Source organism: Drosophila ficusphila, unplaced genomic scaffold (genome assembly GCF_018152265.1).
Source record: "Drosophila ficusphila isolate 14025-0441.05 unplaced genomic scaffold, ASM1815226v1 contig_414, whole genome shotgun sequence".
NCBI lineage: Eukaryota > Metazoa > Arthropoda > Insecta > Diptera > Drosophilidae > Drosophila > Drosophila ficusphila.
The window spans coordinates 13,856,513-13,872,718 of NW_025064328.1; the positions used below are offsets into that span (position 1 = coordinate 13,856,513).

Below are 16,206 nucleotides of genomic sequence, written 5' to 3' on the forward strand. Positions count from 1 at the left end.
GTACATGCTGGTTTTACAGGAGGGGTGAGTTCCCGAAGGGACGGCCAAAGGACAGCTACTTATCCCAAAGATAGAACATGCCCACAGTGCGTAGGTCCGATATTTCGGACAGTATCTAATTCATATCAGTCGTCAAGTATCATAGTAAAAGGTGCTCTACAGAACTTTAAGGAGTATGCAATTAGGATACAGAGAAAAGAATACAGAAGATAGAGGCACTTTTGACGGTGCTTGCTTGGAACAAGCACCGAATCTGACCAAAAATGCCGGGAATTACAAGTGTTCAAATGAATTTTATCACCAAATCAGAAACATTCTATAGAGATGTGTCGTGGGCCTAACCGAGACAACTACGCGCTTGCATACGAGTTAGTACAAGAGTAAAAGTTAGATTTAGACGAGGCAGAGTAGGACTAATATTAAGCACAAACTATAAGTAGATATACATAATTTGCTGGTCTTAGATTGAGATTGGTTGGTTTAAGGGTGGATTGACGGGTTTGTTTACCTTCTCGAATTGGATAAATCATAAAACATAGCTAAAAAATGATTTATAGGTCGCTTAATAACTTTCTGTGGTTTCTTTCGTCCCAATTTTTTCATAGCCGTGTAATAGTGTTTTTGAGATTCGGTGAGAAACATTTCCAACACTCCTCCTTCATACTATAAAAGTGATGAGAATAGAATGAACATTTAATTATATATATACAATCCACAGTTATGTAACACACTAAGCGGTATGCTAGCATATTCTATGGTCACAACACAGCAACACAATAACACGGTAAGAGGTACACATAATGGCGGCGTTTGGAACCAAATACGAAATACGAGTACGGCAATCATATCAGAAATGGATCGATGGGATGGTTGGCGTATGTACAGGTGATTCACGGTGGATGCAGAGAAGCTGACCTGGCAATAGCATGGCATAGGCCAATGGACTTACCTTTTTCTTGAGCATGTTGAAGTTATCAATGATAACTCCAATGAACAGATTGAGTGTGAAGAACGACCCGCACACAATAAATATAACAAAATAAATATACGCATATAGGTTCGCTTCTCGCTGCGGCTGCAAGTCCACTCCGCGGGCGTCCACGGCATCGGCCATCACCTCCATCCAGCCCTCAAAGGTGGCCACTTGAAGCAGGGCCAGATAGCCCATTCCCACGTGGTCGAACGTGATCTTGGAGTTGATCCACGTGTAGTTCTGCTCGATGCAGTCCCACTTGTCGTTCACCTCCTAGAATTAGCAGGGATTAGTTTCTTCCGGGGGACCGGTAATGGAGCTGCAACTGGAGCTGCATCTCCGCCAAAGATACTCACAGTAATCGGCAGTAGCTCGCCCATCTCATTAACGCACTTGAAAAATTTACCACCAAAGAACTGAACACCCATTATTGAGAAGATCAACCAAAAAACTAAACAAACCAAAAGCACATTGAAAATTGATGGTATTGCATACATGAGAGCGTTTACTACAATCCGCATTCCTTGCCACCTGGAATAGAAATGGACGGTGAAATGCTAATCATTACGGGATGGACGCAGGTCGTCTCAACTGTGCCGGGGCTGTGCTAATGGATGGGAGACGGAGCGGATCTCGTCTGCTTTGTCAACTTTAAGGCTAGCTTAGGATATATTTACACATATGTACACATCTAAAATATATACAGAGAGTATAGGGGCCGAGGATAAGTCGAGATTCTAACTACTGACTACACAGATTGGAGGACAAGGACGAGGACGAGGACAAGGACGGAGGCGAGGACGATGCAATGCGTGTTCTACGAGTACGTATTTCTATTCGAAATCCATAAAGAAGACGAGATTGTATTAAACACTGCACACTTGGATCGCATCGCTCGGTCTGACCAACTCCTCCCCGAAAAGAGAGAGGCACAGGAAATCAGTGGTGACAGAAAAACAGCGAGAAGAATAGGCGGAATGTCCTACGCAGAGACCTTTCATCGCCGGATGCACGATGTCTGAGTAGGTTGTGGTGCAGCCTATCAAGAGACCAGCGGCTGCTCAACTTACCGAGAGATGGCTCTCAGCGGGCGCAATGCTCGCAAGGTGCGTAGCGAGCGCAGCACCTTAAGGTTCTCATTTTCCTCAATGAGCAGCGAGAAAACGGATACCTGGAGAAAAGAGCCTTGGTTATAGGAAGTCCCCTGATCAGACGTTCCAAAAGATTACTCACAAACACTATAATAAAGTCGAGAATGGTCCAGAAGCTGGTGAAGTATTTGGAGAAGCCCAGGGCCAGCCACTTGAGTACCATCTCCACGACGAAAATCAGACAGAAGGAGAAGTTGATCCAGTAGAGCACGCGCTTCAGCGTCTTGTTCTTGTCCAGGTTGATGTCCTCGAAGCAGAGCGTGATACTCGACGCAAAGATCAGCACCAACACAAACCACTCAAAGGCCGGAGTATCGACAACCGTCAAGACAGCCGTCCTCACTCGCGTCCAGTGCTTGGCGCTTTGCGTGTCCATGCAGCTCATAAACCAGGGACAGCGGAAATAGAAGCTGAAGGGGAGCAAGCATTAGATGGTTAAATGGAGGGGATCGCGCCTCTACTTACTGATCGTAGCACTTCTGCGGAAAGCAGTCGTCGGGCACCTTGGGTGCCTTGTTGGCCCCGTAGCTCGGAAAAGTCATGGGATCATTGTAAGCTCCCTGCGAGTTACGTCTCCCACCGACAGTGAGATCGTCTACGTAGGAAACCAAACAATGCCATGGTTTTTCGGTCAGTCGCGTGAATGCCGACGGCTTCTGCGTGGCCTCTGGCGCCGCCGACTGCGACTGCTCAGTCTTCTGGGCCATGGCCAGGGCCAAGGCCGAGCTCGTGTCGGCCGCTCCCGAGCTGTGCGACTCGGTGCGCGCGGACTGGAAGGATGCGGCTTTGTCTAGCGTCGATTGTGGATGCTCCGGGCGTCGCCGCGGCCCAGCCCCTGCATGCGCGTGTGCCTGCGAGTGGGAGTGGGCATGGGCATGGGCGTGGGCGTGGCCGTGAGTGGGTGCTGCTTGGATGCTCGTGGCATGAAAGTGCTGCTGGTGCTCAGTCAGAGCAGCCAGCGGCGGGGTGGTCTTTAGCGATGAAATTTGCGCCAGTGTCGGTGGCTCTATGCTCGATTTTAAGGAGGTGGGCGGCGTGGCGGGAACGGCGGGAGGCGTGGCCATCCCCAGCTTCTGCTTCTGGATCAAAAAGGTTTTCATACGAGTTCGTGCTTTTCAGTGAGAGGCTGTCCAGGCGCAGCTGGTCGTGACCGTGGAGAAACTTGCGCGGCATTTTCTCCGACTCGATGCGCAGTGTCGATATGGGCTTTTCCTCCTCGGGTAATTCCTCCACGCGCTCGATTAGGGAAAGGCGCTTGAAGCGATCAAACTGCACCGTGAAGGGATCGATTTTGCGTCGGAGGAAGGGCGACTGATTCGACTGGGTCGTCTGGCTGGCGCTGGTGGCGGCCACGGCCATGGCTTCCATGGCCACGAAAGGGGCGTGAATTTGATCACAGATTTTGCGTATCTCGTTGGAGATGCTGAAGTCCTCGTCGATTTTGCGCTGCTTCTCCAGGCTGCGCCGCTTCAGTTTCACGGACTGGCGCTGAGCTGCTGCGCTGACAGACTGCGAACGCCGTGGCACGGTTGACAAGTCGTAGCTGTCGTAGGGATTCAACGGGTGCACCACCTCGTCGGCGGCCGAGCGCTCTGAGGCACCCGTGATGATGGCAATGTGCTCCATGATGGCCTTTGTGGCCTCGTCGGCTGCCGGCGAGGGCTCTGAGAGGTTAGACAGCTTGCGTTCCAATGACGTCGTTGAGCGCTTGATCTCCTCCAGCTCCTTCTCGAAACTCTGAATGATGTTGTCAAACTCAGAGTGCTCAACCAGTGCTTCGCTATCTGGCTGTCCCATTTGACTGGAGGGGCGGCGCGACCTAATGGCGTTCGATATACAGCTCAGGTTGGTCCCCTTCTGAATTTCGTCCTCTTCCTGCAGGAACTGAAAGAGCTCCTTTTGGTCGCAATTGAGCAGCTCTTCCCGCAGATTGCCCTGCTGCGAGAGCAGCTCGTCCTGCTCGATCGATATGGAGTTCAGCGACTGGCCGCTCGAATTTCGCCGCATCTCGGCCTCCTCCGACTTGAGCAACGACCGTTGCGATTGCCCGCTAGACTGCGAAAGACGGTCCAGCGACTTGCGGTAGCTCGGCGATCGAGTCAGCAGGGACTTCTGGTACTTGAGGTAGGCCTCGTCGTGCTCTTCGCTTCCGTAGCGCCGCGAGGAGTTATCTTGCAGCGAGTCGCCGCGGTTAAAGGAGCCACAGCCGCTCCGCTGGTCGTTCGCATACGGATCCGTGTCCGTGGAGTTGTATTGGCCCAGCAGGCGCAGCTCGATGGACTCTGTGTAGGTCGCCTCGTCCCGAGAGTCGTTTTGCTGGGTGCTCACTCCCGACGAGATTTGGTGCTGCAGCCGGCGTTCTGCGTGGACGAAAGGGGTCAGATTTTGACCGTTCCCGTTTCCGTTCCCATTTCCATTGGCAGCCGCCGCGGCAGCCATCATGGCGCTCTCGTAGGTGGGTGGCAGCGAGTCAGACGTGGGTGGCAGTGGATGCGCCTGCAGCTGAATCTGCTCTGGCAAGTCTCCCGTGTCGTCATACTCGAGACCATCGACAATGGTGTGCAAGCCGTCGTGCAGGGGGATCTGGAATCCGAAGTCTGAACCGGAGACTGGCCGATTCATTGATTCCTAAGGGCGGATAAATAAATTCAACTGCTCGAAAAGTCTCTAAGAACCACTCACCTGATAGCTCAGTCTGTGGAACTTGGTCTCTGCCAGCACACCCGGTTTCTCGCCCCGCTCCAGACTCACGGCAGTCTGCTGGGGGTGAGCCTGAGCATGCGCCTGCTGAGCGTCCAGTACGATCTGCTGGAACTTTTCCGCAAACTTACGCTCCTTGCGATCCTTGCGCTCCTGTCGCTTCTTACGAATTAGGTCGCGCACGCGTTCGATGCTCCTCGCCAACTTTGACTCCTCGCCCACTTCCTATTTGGGACAGAGATGTGACAAGATTAGAACACAGTGGAGCTCAGGGGAAACTCAACAGAAGAGTTCGCTACAAGATTCTTTTTGAATAAACATCGATATAGACGATTTAGGGATCCAATGCATACATAACTGAATACGGTTTACGCAAAGGCAGGCAACACAAAAGATTACAACGTACATATACAGGTTGATCAATTTTCCACTACTCTATAAATAAGTATTTACAAGTATATCTGGATTTAGATACGGATTGGTTAACGCAAACGAGGCAAGCAAGTTTAAAGCAAGTAACATTGGTTTAGTTGGAAAAATTACCTTCTTCTTGAAAATCTGTTTAACGTTTTCAGTGTATTTAAATTGTTTTAGTTTCGGTTGGGTTATTAGTTATCAGTTTGTGTTTAGTGTTGGGTGTGTTTTGTGGGGTAAGTTAAGATTTAAAACGCATTGTGCAGAGTTGACGACAGAAATTTGGTTAATTGGAGTACGCTTAGTGCATTTCAAAGATTGTTTTGACATGTAGACCTACATTGAGACTTAAGCAGAATACTTAATGAGGTTTGTTCTGGGTCTGAGTGGGATGCAGTTTTGAATGTATGATAATGTCCTCAGAACAATCCCCACGGAAGTAGATTTCGGACAGAGCCGAAATGAAAAACCCAGAAAAGGGAGTAAAAACATCCCTGTGCTGGGTTTGGTTATTTGAATTTTAGATTAAAGTTAGGTTAGTATAAACACTTAGCACAGTTAGTAACACAATGCAGAGAGCGATGGAATTTAGTGGGAAATTTGAAAAGTTGAAAATAATAAGAAGTTTTGCTTTTTGAAACAGAAGAGTGCCACAGATCATATAGTGTATAATTCAACAGGTACTTCAATTGCAGGGTGCCATCGCAGGATCATGATGAAGCTAAGATCTCACACTTAGAGACACACAAATACCGAAAACCACATCAATTGCAAGACAAACTTAAATGGAACAATTAAAAATCGATCGAACCATCGATCGTCTTAACCATTTTAGGGAATTATTTATGACACGGGGAGAGCGGTATCTTTCCCCTGTCGATTTTCAAACTATTCGAGTTTAGTTGTTTCATTGTTTAAGTAACTTTTCTGGCACACACACATCGACATATAGACATAAACATTCACAAACGATAATAATAATCAGGATCGGAATTACGATCAACGAGCCAAACTTGCCTCTTTCTTCGATTTGAGTTCCTCAGAGTTGAAACTGTTGAGCAACAAGGCCAAAAACAAGTTAAGCACCATGAAATTTCCCATGACCAACGTCGGCAGAAATATGGCAAAGCAGGTGGAGGCTCCTTGCTGTGGGGTTTTTGGTGTGTTTGTTATCTAAATTTTTCAAAAGGTCAGTTACTCATACCTCCTCCTCGGCACGCATACAATCCCAGAGGGGCTCGATCCATTCACCGCACAGAATGCGGAAGATCATCATGAACGAGTGAAAGAAGTCATTGAAATTCCATCTGCTCAAAAGTAAACGAATAATTAATGTTATAGTCCGGTTCAATTTCTTTAGTTTCTTGCCTTGGAACTGGATCGGGGTCGAACTTTTCGGGCGTATAGTCTTTGGAAAACAATTGCATGCCAATGACGGCGAAAATGTAGATGACGATGACCAAGATTAGCGTGAGGTTGCCGAGGGCGCCGATCGTTGAGATTATAATGCTGAGAAGCACCTTCATTGTAGTCCACGATTGGGCTAGTTTTAAAACCCTTAGCTGAAACACATCACAATAAATACAAGAACATAACCTTGGCGAATCCCCCTTACCAATCGCAAGCCACGCAAGACACTCAAACCATCGACCAGCTCAAAGATGATGTCTAATAAACTGGCCGTGACGATGAGCAGATCAAAAATGTTCCAGCCGCACAGAAAAAAGTCTTTGGATAGCGCCATCAACTTCACAATGCACTCAAACGTGAAAATGGACGTAAATACCTGCAAAATAAAAAGCATTAAAGTTCGCCTTTGAGGACGTGAAGGCAAAACTCACTTTGTTTCCCACATCTAAGGCGTTGCGAAAACTCTCGCTCATGCCATGGTGTTCCATGGCCAAGAATGCGGTGTTTAAGACGATGCACAGAGTGATAGCCAGCTCAAAGAGAGGATCCCGCACAACTTTATAAAGGCAGTTTTGGAACTGAAGCCAGCTCTCGTAGTCGGTACACCAATGAACACATCTATCGCAGTTCCGATCAGGCAAATCGTCTGGAAATTACATGACTCCACATTAAATAATAGTCACTGGCAAGCCTTTAGAACTCACCGATTACCACCACCTCCGAGGAGAATTCTTGGTGCAGGGCATACACATTGTGGTTCCTTATGCGGGCTATGTTCCCGTTGCACTTAATGAGCCGCACCTCGCGAGGAGAAAGTGCCAACTCCACGGTAGATACGTGCCCCAGCTCGTTTGTCGCATCCTGCTCCTCGTGATCGTCCACTACACCGGAGTCGTCCTGCGAGGACTCGCGGTTCACACCACTGGAGTTTGAGCTCGCTTGTCGGCTGCTGGCGATAAGCTGACCCTTGTAGTCCGAGGGGTACAGCATGTTCGGGTTTTTCACGCCCACGCCGCTGTCCTGAAAGCTGATGCGCGCCTTAGGCGTGGCCGTGGCGGCAGTATTGGTGTCGCCACCAGTCGTCTTGGCCAGCTGGTGCTCCTTCTCCATCTGCTGGTACTGTTTCTGGGCCTGCAGAGTGAGCGCCGATGGCCGTTCTGTGGCACTGTGGCGGGGACTTGGGCGCGGACTGGGCGTGGCTGAGGGGGATTTAGGGTCGTTCCCGTTGCTGCCGCTCCCGTTGCCATTGGTGCCGCCCTCCTTTCCTCCCTTGGCTTTTTTTCGCCGCGTCTTTTTCTTGCTGTACGAGGCCAGTAGCACGCCCTTTCGGGAGTCGATTTTCTTTTTGTTGTTCTTGTTTAGTTTCTTTACGTTCAGCACGGAGGGATCGAAGCTGAACGTGGAGTCGTCTCGATGGTCAAGAAGGTCTTTTTTTCGTTCCTGCAGGGACAACATAATGGACATACAATATATTCGCGTAAGGGACTTGAAAGACTCACCTCGTTTGTAATCTCTGCCTCCTCTTCGTAACTAAGAGCCACAACAGCCAGCATCAGGTTGATCAGGTAGAATGAACCAAAGAACACTACCACTGTGAAGAATGATACGCTCATGGGGCCACACGTAGCCAGTACCTGGAAGAAAGCACTGGATAAAAGGCTCGATACGGAAATGACCTAAGGACACCTACCATATTGTAGACGTTCTCCCAGTAGTCAAGTGTGATCAGCTGAAACGTCGTCAGCATGGACCACATAAAATTGTCAAAGTTGGTGTAGCCGTGATTCGGGTTCTCGCCCACGCAGAGGCACACGTACTCGAAGGGGCAGTGGCGGGCACCGGTCAAGTTGCCGCACAACACGGGCAGCTCATCCTCGTCATACAGCCAGTTGTCGGTGTCGTTGACCCAGCTGGAAAAGATTACACCCCATTAGCTTGATTTTCCGTCCTGCTGCTGTTGCTTCTTTACTCACATCTGCCAGTCTGCGTGCGAGACGTTTGTCCAGTCGGTGGGCACCTGGCGCACGCACTTATTGCGCAACTCTCCCATATAGACCTGCAGGGCGAAGAGGGCGAAGACCATGAGGCAGAAGATGGTCAGGGTCATGACCTCCGCCAGCTGGCGGAAGGAGTGCAGCAGCGCGTTGATGATCGTCTTCAATCCGGGCATAATGGACACCGTCTTGAGGGCGCGCAGCACGCGAAAGGTACGCAGCCCCGCCAGGTTACCCACCTCCATGCCAATAGTGGCGTACCCGCTGGTGATCACCACAAAGTCCAGCCAGTTCCACGGGTTGCGCAGATACGTGTACTTGTTGAGCAGAAATCCCTTAGCAATGATCTTGATGACCATTTCGATGGAGTATATGGCCAGGAAGATGTACTCCGCCTCCTCCACGGTTTCCGTCATGGCCAGAAAGATGCAGTTAAACAGGATGGTGGCCATGACGCAGTAGTCGAAGAACTGGTTAGTGGCAATGTAGACGCACACGCGCCGTGCTGGGCTCCATGGGTAGAAGAGGAATAGGCTTTTGGTTCCTGTGAAGCGGTGGATGTAGTTCTTGCGGAACCGTTTTGAAACCACGCAAAAGGTCTGTAATTTAAAAAGAGCGGGTAGAGTACAGGGTGCTTTTCGGATGACTGCCTGACTTCCAGTCCCCAGGGTCGGAGCTCAACCCGCAGAAAGGCACCCATTTTTTGTGTGCCATTTCAGTTGAATTAGTTGATTTTATCAACAATTTTTTGAGATTTAAATTAACAATCGAAAGCAGAGTCCCATCTGGCAGCCCTGCAAAGTAAGTGGCAGCACAATAAGGGGGCAGCCCAACTATCGGTGGCCCACCTATCGCACAGAAGCAACCCTGCGCCAGCTGTCAAACCACCACGCGAGGCTAGCAGGCCGACTTCCGCTCGTCGTTCGTTCTTTCGTTCTCAAACCGTCGTTCAGACCAGAAGGAAAATGAGAGCTAAGGTAAAAAATTGGTGACAAGTGAATATAATTGAAGAAATAGTGAAGTGACCGGCAAGAAACATTAACCGTGTTTTCTTTCATTGCAGTGGCGTAAGAAGCGTATGCGTAGGTTGAAGCGTAAGCGCAGGAAGATGCGTGCAAGGTCCAAGTAATCGCAGCGCTATCGCCCACTAAATGGTGAGTTCATCTGGCCGATGCCCCCGGCAGCACCCCTGAAAGCCCCATCCGCCGCACGCGATGTTATAATTCGGTTTTCGTTATTTTGCAGGAACCTTTGATTGATGCCCTCACAACGCACCGAAACATGCCGACTGGGTCACCCTTTCCCAAGGGCCCCCATGTAATTTTGCAAAACCAGTTTTCACACAAACGTACATGTGCATTTAAAATTCACGTTTCCTTTTCACGTAAAAATTGATTCTAATAAATTACTGGATTTTCGCCAAGGTTCCAAGAGAAAAAGCATGTCTTATTAATGAGAGTGAGAGTAAACGGAGAGAGCCGAGGCAAGCGTGCTCTTCGACATAACCACATTCGCGAATCGTGTGTCTATATGTGCGTGAGAGCACGTTTTGCCAAAGCGTTTTCGCCTTTCAGTTATCTGGATTCTAGCCCACTTCCTCCCGAAAGGGATGCTAATCGGCAATCGGCCAGCCGGTAGATTGGATCTATGGACCTGCGAGAGGAGCTTGAGCGCGCCAAGTCGGGAGGCCCATTAAACATTGATCAGCTCGAGGCAGGGCAGTAAATTGCCACGGAGTCGGATAGCACGGCTTTTCAAGGCGCAATCAGGCGAAGGACTTGCTGCCCCAGGGAGCGCGTGTCCCGCGCTCGTCATGGCGTTCCGCTCCTGCTCTTTCCTTTCAACTCCTTGGCCTGGCCACATTCGGAGTATCGATTTGTGTGCCAACCAAACCGAAACTAAACCTGAAGCAGCTGCCTGGGCGAACTGAGCTGTTCATTAGCGCCCTGATTTCTTCAATTATATATGCAGATGTGCCTGCTGAGGATGATGTTTCGGCCCAGCCCTCCCCTCAGCCCACTTGCCTGAAGGTCGTTTGTCACTGTAATACACACATAAACGTCGCTCAGCCGAGTAAGCAGAAATTTTAATGTAACAAGCAAAAATTACGATTGGGTGGCAGTTTGCCATTTACCATTTTGTGGGCCTCACTCGGCTGTAAATTTGCATGTCCCCCATCCGAATCCCTTGCCCGGAATGCGGTTAGAATTGGCGGCAGGAGGCGGAGAAAGGAGCTTAAGGATAAGCGTGTGTTCTTTTAAGTGCCCGAAATGAAAAGTTGTGTAGGACCTTGCTCGGCATTCCGGACAAGCTGGCGGCGCCTGTGTCTTATCACGTCGCCAGAGAGGAGCAGGCGGGCCTTGTTTGCCAGAAATGGGTCATTAAATGCAATTAAGCACTTGGATCCCCTTCGCTGCAATAGCTGGTTTCCATCGGAGCTGAGCTGGAAGCGATTTGGTTATCACTAGACGCGTACAAAGCAAATTAACAGGGCATTTACCCAGAAATGAATGCGTTCTTGCTTGGATCAGTTTCTCAATTATTAGCATTTAATAATGGGATTTTAAGATTGTTTTATCTTTGCTTTACTACTATAAATTTTATATGTGTATTAGATTTCGACTTGCCGATACTGGTTGGAACATAAAGCTGCTTTGGGAATTGGCTGAATTCGGTCGACTCAGATCAACTCAGATCATTGTGAAAGTGACTTTCAGCAACTGGCCGGAAACCATTTGTTTGAGCCCCCAAAACTTAGGAAACCATTAAAACCATCATAGGATTTAATTTTAGAATGTGGGACAACGTAGCAGCAGACTCCGCAGGAATCGCTGTGACCCACAAGTTGCAACGCTATTTGCAGCTGAATTTTGCCGGACTGCCACCCCCTGGCCAATAAGATTTAATTATAGATTGCCGGAGTGTGTTTGTCTTGGACTTAGTGGGATATCCAGTCGATCGATAAACACATCACTCGGCGTCACAGGTACGCTCATCTCGGCTCTCCCCGCGACTCCCGTCCAGATTGCAGCCCTGTGTGCCTGGTCACCTGCATGTTTATTTAGCCCAGTCCACCTCGGCCGCTATCCGGAATTATTTCGCCACGACACGTGGCCCGAAACCGAAGCCGAAGCCGCCAAGTCTTGAGCACACTTGCATGTTCGCCTATAATTTGTCCTCTGCGGCTGCTGCGCCAGCGACTCCGGCCAGTTTGTTTGAGTCACGTAAATACGGTTGTCAACTTTGCTGCCCGGAGCCCTGTGCATGACATGACCCATATTTTCAGCCAGTGAGCACACACATCGCACCACACTCGGTGGTGGCCATACGTGCGCGCAATTGTGTGTCCTTTGTTTGATGTAGCTCCAAAATTTATTCCCGCCTTTGAAATTTAACGAGCGCGCGGCATTTACGCTGATTTCCTTTTCGGTTTTCGAGGGCCCACGAGGGCCGTTCTAGGCGTTTCCATTAACCCCGGTTTCCCTGCCGTCAAAGTGCACTTCCACTTGTGCCCACAATGCCGCGCGAATGCAACAAAACGAAGCCATCAAAACAAAAGCAGCCGAAGCCCCGCGCGCGTTCCATTTCCGCCTCATCCCCCCATCCACCGGGCCACCCTTGAGCCCCTAGAGAGTCCGGACTCGCAGGACTGGGTCGCCTCCGTGTGACTTTTTAATTACATGCAATGGGCGGCCAAGCGTTCTCACTCACCTCCTCGTAGATGAAGGTGTCGATCTCCTCCAGCGGCTTGCCGTACATGTGCTCCGGAAAGGGCTCGAACTTGCGGGGCAGTACGTCGCCATCCTCCACGGAGGCCTTGGTGCGCGGGTGGAAGCCGTACTCCCGCACCAGCTGGATGTGCCGGTTCTCGTGCTTGACCTGCGACTTCTGCGTGTACGCGACGACCTGGTGCTTGGCGACAGCTGGAAGAGATTGAGGAAGTTAGTGCTCGGAGAAACCATATCGGTGTGAAAATAAAATCCGAACAATTATAGCATGACCTTTTTCCAATTACTTTGCTTGAATAAATAAATAAAAGTGTGTTAGCCATCTTGTTTTAAGAACCCGCATTGAGGTACGAAGTAACATGGCAATTAATTAATTAATTTATCATTTTTAGTAAAGCTGGTGAAAGCAGTTTAAAGTTGAAAATTGCTTATATTCAAAAAACAGTTAATTGCAGTAATGATTTTTTCTATAAAAGTCTGTCAGATTACGTAGATTATGCAATATAATATAATATAATACCGTGGCAGCCTTGATCAGATGCCAAATTTCCCAAAGTTAGGTCTCCTCTTTTTGTCAGAAAATTATTTTGTACTTCAATTTTGACATATTTGTATTTTATTTAAATCTAAAAGAGTTTCGAGTAATGGACGCAGAGTTAAACCAACTTGCTTAGCCCATGTTCACTTGAATATTTTTACAGTTTCATAAAATTAGCTTGCGGAATGACAACACACCATATCGGTCTCGTGTGCACCTTGACCAGGCCCTGCACTGCTGGATGGCCCTTCGTCTGTGGCCCCGTCCTCCGCTGATGCCTCATCCGACGACCGACAACTCAGGGCTGATCCAGGTAATGCAGGCCGTCGGCGGCGGAATCGCCGGAGCCGCCACGCGCACCATAACGCAGCCTCTGGACGTCCTCAAGATCCGCTTCCAGATGCAAGTGGAGCCGCTCACCAACCGCAAGGGGTCCAAGTACCGCGGCATCCTCCACGCCTTCCGCTCGGTGTACGCCGAGGAGGGGATGCGGGGCATGTTCCGGGGCCACAACTCCGGCCAGGTGCTGAGCATCTCCTACGCCCTCGTGCAGTTCTGGTCCTACGAGCAGCTCCGCTCCATGGCCCACCAGTCGGTCTTCTGGAACGAGCGACCCTTCCTGATGTTCTTCGTTTGCGGCGGCCTGGCCGGATGCCTGGGCGCCTGCGCTGCCCAGCCCTTCGACGTGGTGCGCACCCAGATGGTGGCCGCCGATCCCTCCTCGCGCCGCAGCCAGATGAGCACGTGGAGCGGGCTGCGGCGGGTCTACCGGACGGAGGGTTGGGACGGCTTCACGCGGGGAATGTCCTTCACCCTGGTGCAGATCTTCCCGCTGGTCGGCGCCAACTTCTTCTTCTACAAGTACCTCAACGCCCTGGTGCTCGCGGCCAAGCCGCCCGATCTCCGCCAGGAGATCCACGGCGCCTTCCTCTTCATCAACGGCGCCTTGTCTGGCGTGGCGGCCAAGATGCTCGTCTACCCGGCCGACCTGCTCAAGAAGCGCATCCAGCTGATGGCCTTCAAGCAGGAGCGCAAGACCTTCGGCCGCAACCCCGACTGCCCCACGCTCCTGGGCTGCATCACGACCACGTTCCGGGTGGAGGGCATCGGCGGCTTCTACAAGGGCATGTCGCCCACCCTGCTGAAGGCCGGGCTGACCAGCGCCGTCTACTTCACCATCTACGACCTCTTCAAGCGCCACTACATCGCTCCTCTGCGGGAGCCCGACAAGGGCCGCCAGAAGCGCGGCAAGACGTAGTCTCCACTTGCCCGTTTCATCGTGGAACTGGACCAGGTGAGCCCCCTGTCCCGCCAGTCCCGCCCATGGGCAGCAGGCCGAGTTAAGTTATTACACTAACATGGTTTATTTGTACATCAGCTTCGAGTGAGGATGCGCGGAATATGGATGAGCGAACGAGTCGAATATAAGTTAAAGGTCCCGTGGACGGTGTGAATTGGGGGGCATGAGCAGTAGACTAGACGACCAGATGGCCAAGGCGGGCATTGCCGCCTACTTCCAGCTGGAGCTGGATCCCGCCCAGCCGCCGGAGGCTGGCGCCGAGTAGCTGTAACCGTCGCCCCCCGCCGCCGGAAGATCCGCCGTAGGAGCCGCCGCCGCCACCGGAAGCAGCCACTGCAGCCACCACCTGGGTGTCGTAGCTGGATCCACCGCCGCTGCTGTAGCCACCGCCGCTGTAGCCGCCGCCATGTCCTCCGCTGTATCCGCCGGAGCTGTAGGAGGAGCCCCCGCTGTAGGAGGCGCCGCTGCTGTAGGAGGAACCACCGGAGTAGCCGCCGGAGTAGCCGCTGTCGTATCCGCCGGAGGAGCCACCGCCGTACCCGCCGGAGCCGTGCGAGTCGCCAGCCGCGGCCGCAGCAACAATCACCTGGGTATCATGGCCTCCACCGCCGTGACCTCCGTGACCGCCGTCGCTGTAGCCTGAGTATCCGCCGCTGCCTCCGTGGGCGGAGGAGTCCGAGCTGGCGGCGATGGCAGCGATGTTGGCGATGGCGTGGGCGTCGCCGTGTCCTCCGCCTCCACCTCCGCCTCCATGGCCGTGTCCGTGTCCGTGATCGGAGGACGAACCAGCGGCAGCTGCGATGGCGGCAATCTTGGCATCGTCGTGACCGGAACTGTATCCGCCGGAGCTGTATCCCCCGGAGCCGTAGCCGCTGGACCCGTGGCCTCCGCCTCCGCCAGCACTGTATCCGTGGCTCTCGGTGATGACAGCGTAGGTGTTCACATGGCCGCCGCCGCCGCCTCCTCCTCCTCCACCGCTGTAGCCGCCGTCGTGGGAGTGAATCTCGTAGCCACCGCCTCCGTGGCCTCCGAAGTCACCGCCTCCGTGGCCTCCGAAGTCGCCACCTCCGTGGCCGCCGTGGTCGCCGTGGTCGCCACCGCTCTCCGGCAGGTGGATGCGGATGTGGACGTGCTCGCGACCGAAGGTGGGCTTGCCCCAAACAGCCGGACTGGCCAGCAGGAGCGCACTGATCTGGGAGTGGAGGGAAGGGAAGGGAAAAGGGGTTAGGATCCAGCTGCTCCGATCTGGCCACGATGCGAACTCACTATGAAACGGGCAGCCATTCTCTGGATTCGTTGCCAAGGACTCTCGGATGATAGCTCGTCTCTGGACCGACTGGGAATGATTCGGCAATCGTGGCTGCGCGCCGTTTTATAGCCCTCTTCCCCACTCGGGAGCCGTGGGTTACATAAGCGGTCGCGCCGCCGTCGAGCAAGTGCAGAGATAATCTCTTTCGGCGGCGACTGAATGAGCTGAATCGAGTGGAGCAGCCCCTCTGGAGCTCCACGGCCGCGACCCATTGAAGGCCACATGGCCGCGTCTTCGCGGTGCTTTCTTCTCCGCCACTCTTCACTCTTCGCTCTCCACTCTTCACTCTCCCTTTCCGCGACCGCCAGTGTGTTGACCTTTCACATCCTCCCCAGCATGTGCCCTTTGCGAACCGGGCTCTCTGCTCACACGATGAGAACGGAGCGGACAATTTTATATTATATTTTGTGTGCCAAATTATTTTAAAACGCAAAGACGGTTTTACATAAATGGTGTGTTACCAACGTAAGTGTATTATAAGTGTTTGGCTTTTCATTTGCAATATTTTAGACGAGGAACAAAACAGGTTCTCTAGACTCATTTAAGATCGCTGGGAGTCACCCGAAAAAAACTCACATGGAATCTGTATCGCGGCATATGATAATGTAATATTTTTAATTTACCAACCAATCATAGTTTAAGCCCAAAAATTATCATCCGATAAGATTATTTGTTAATATCTTGTCTAT

General features: G+C 51.5%; 3 protein-coding genes and 1 long non-coding RNA gene across 5 annotated transcripts in view; 2 read left to right on the forward strand and 2 right to left on the reverse strand.

Annotated features, from left to right (window-relative positions):
* The window catches only part of LOC108090714 (sodium channel protein 60E), a 31,837-nt gene that overhangs the window by 9,104 nt on the left and 6,527 nt on the right, over positions 1-16,206 (reverse strand). Inside the window, 18 exon segments of the mRNA XM_043208060.1 lie at positions 509-663; positions 950-1,246; positions 1,330-1,504; positions 2,044-2,144; positions 2,207-2,534; positions 2,590-3,212; positions 3,214-4,752; positions 4,807-5,049; positions 6,256-6,384; positions 6,443-6,545; positions 6,607-6,800; positions 6,854-7,024; positions 7,080-7,294; positions 7,353-8,088; positions 8,148-8,282; positions 8,339-8,558; positions 8,622-9,241; positions 12,354-12,565. Of these exon segments, the coding sequence (XP_043063995.1) occupies positions 509-663; positions 950-1,246; positions 1,330-1,504; positions 2,044-2,144; positions 2,207-2,534; positions 2,590-3,212; positions 3,214-4,752; positions 4,807-5,049; positions 6,256-6,384; positions 6,443-6,545; positions 6,607-6,800; positions 6,854-7,024; positions 7,080-7,294; positions 7,353-8,088; positions 8,148-8,282; positions 8,339-8,558; positions 8,622-9,241; positions 12,354-12,565 (6,196 nt within the window).
* On the forward strand, positions 9,487-10,081 carry LOC108090720. The gene is made up of 3 exons (XR_001771363.1): positions 9,487-9,619; positions 9,706-9,796; positions 9,888-10,081. It is a non-coding gene; the product is annotated as an uncharacterized LOC108090720 (long non-coding RNA).
* LOC108090718 (mitochondrial thiamine pyrophosphate carrier) lies at positions 12,935-14,402 on the forward strand. 2 transcript variants are annotated; one of them, XM_043208059.1, is made up of 3 exons: positions 12,935-13,011; positions 13,072-14,202; positions 14,287-14,402. In XM_043208059.1, exon 2 carries the CDS (start codon positions 13,150-13,152, stop codon positions 14,164-14,166), a length of 1,017 nt encoding a protein of 338 aa, XP_043063994.1. In that variant the 5' UTR covers positions 12,935-13,011; positions 13,072-13,149; the 3' UTR covers positions 14,167-14,202; positions 14,287-14,402. The 2 variants fall into 2 exon arrangements, with proteins under 2 accessions (XP_043063994.1, XP_017045010.1); XM_017189521.2 differs by having other exon boundaries at positions 12,937-14,202.
* Positions 14,249-15,964, reverse strand: LOC108090719 (glycine-rich cell wall structural protein 1.0). The gene is given in 3 exon segments (XM_017189522.1): positions 14,249-14,490; positions 14,492-15,400; positions 15,475-15,964. Coding segments are annotated over 3 exon segments (1,248 nt in total). The 5' UTR covers positions 15,742-15,964; the 3' UTR covers positions 14,249-14,418.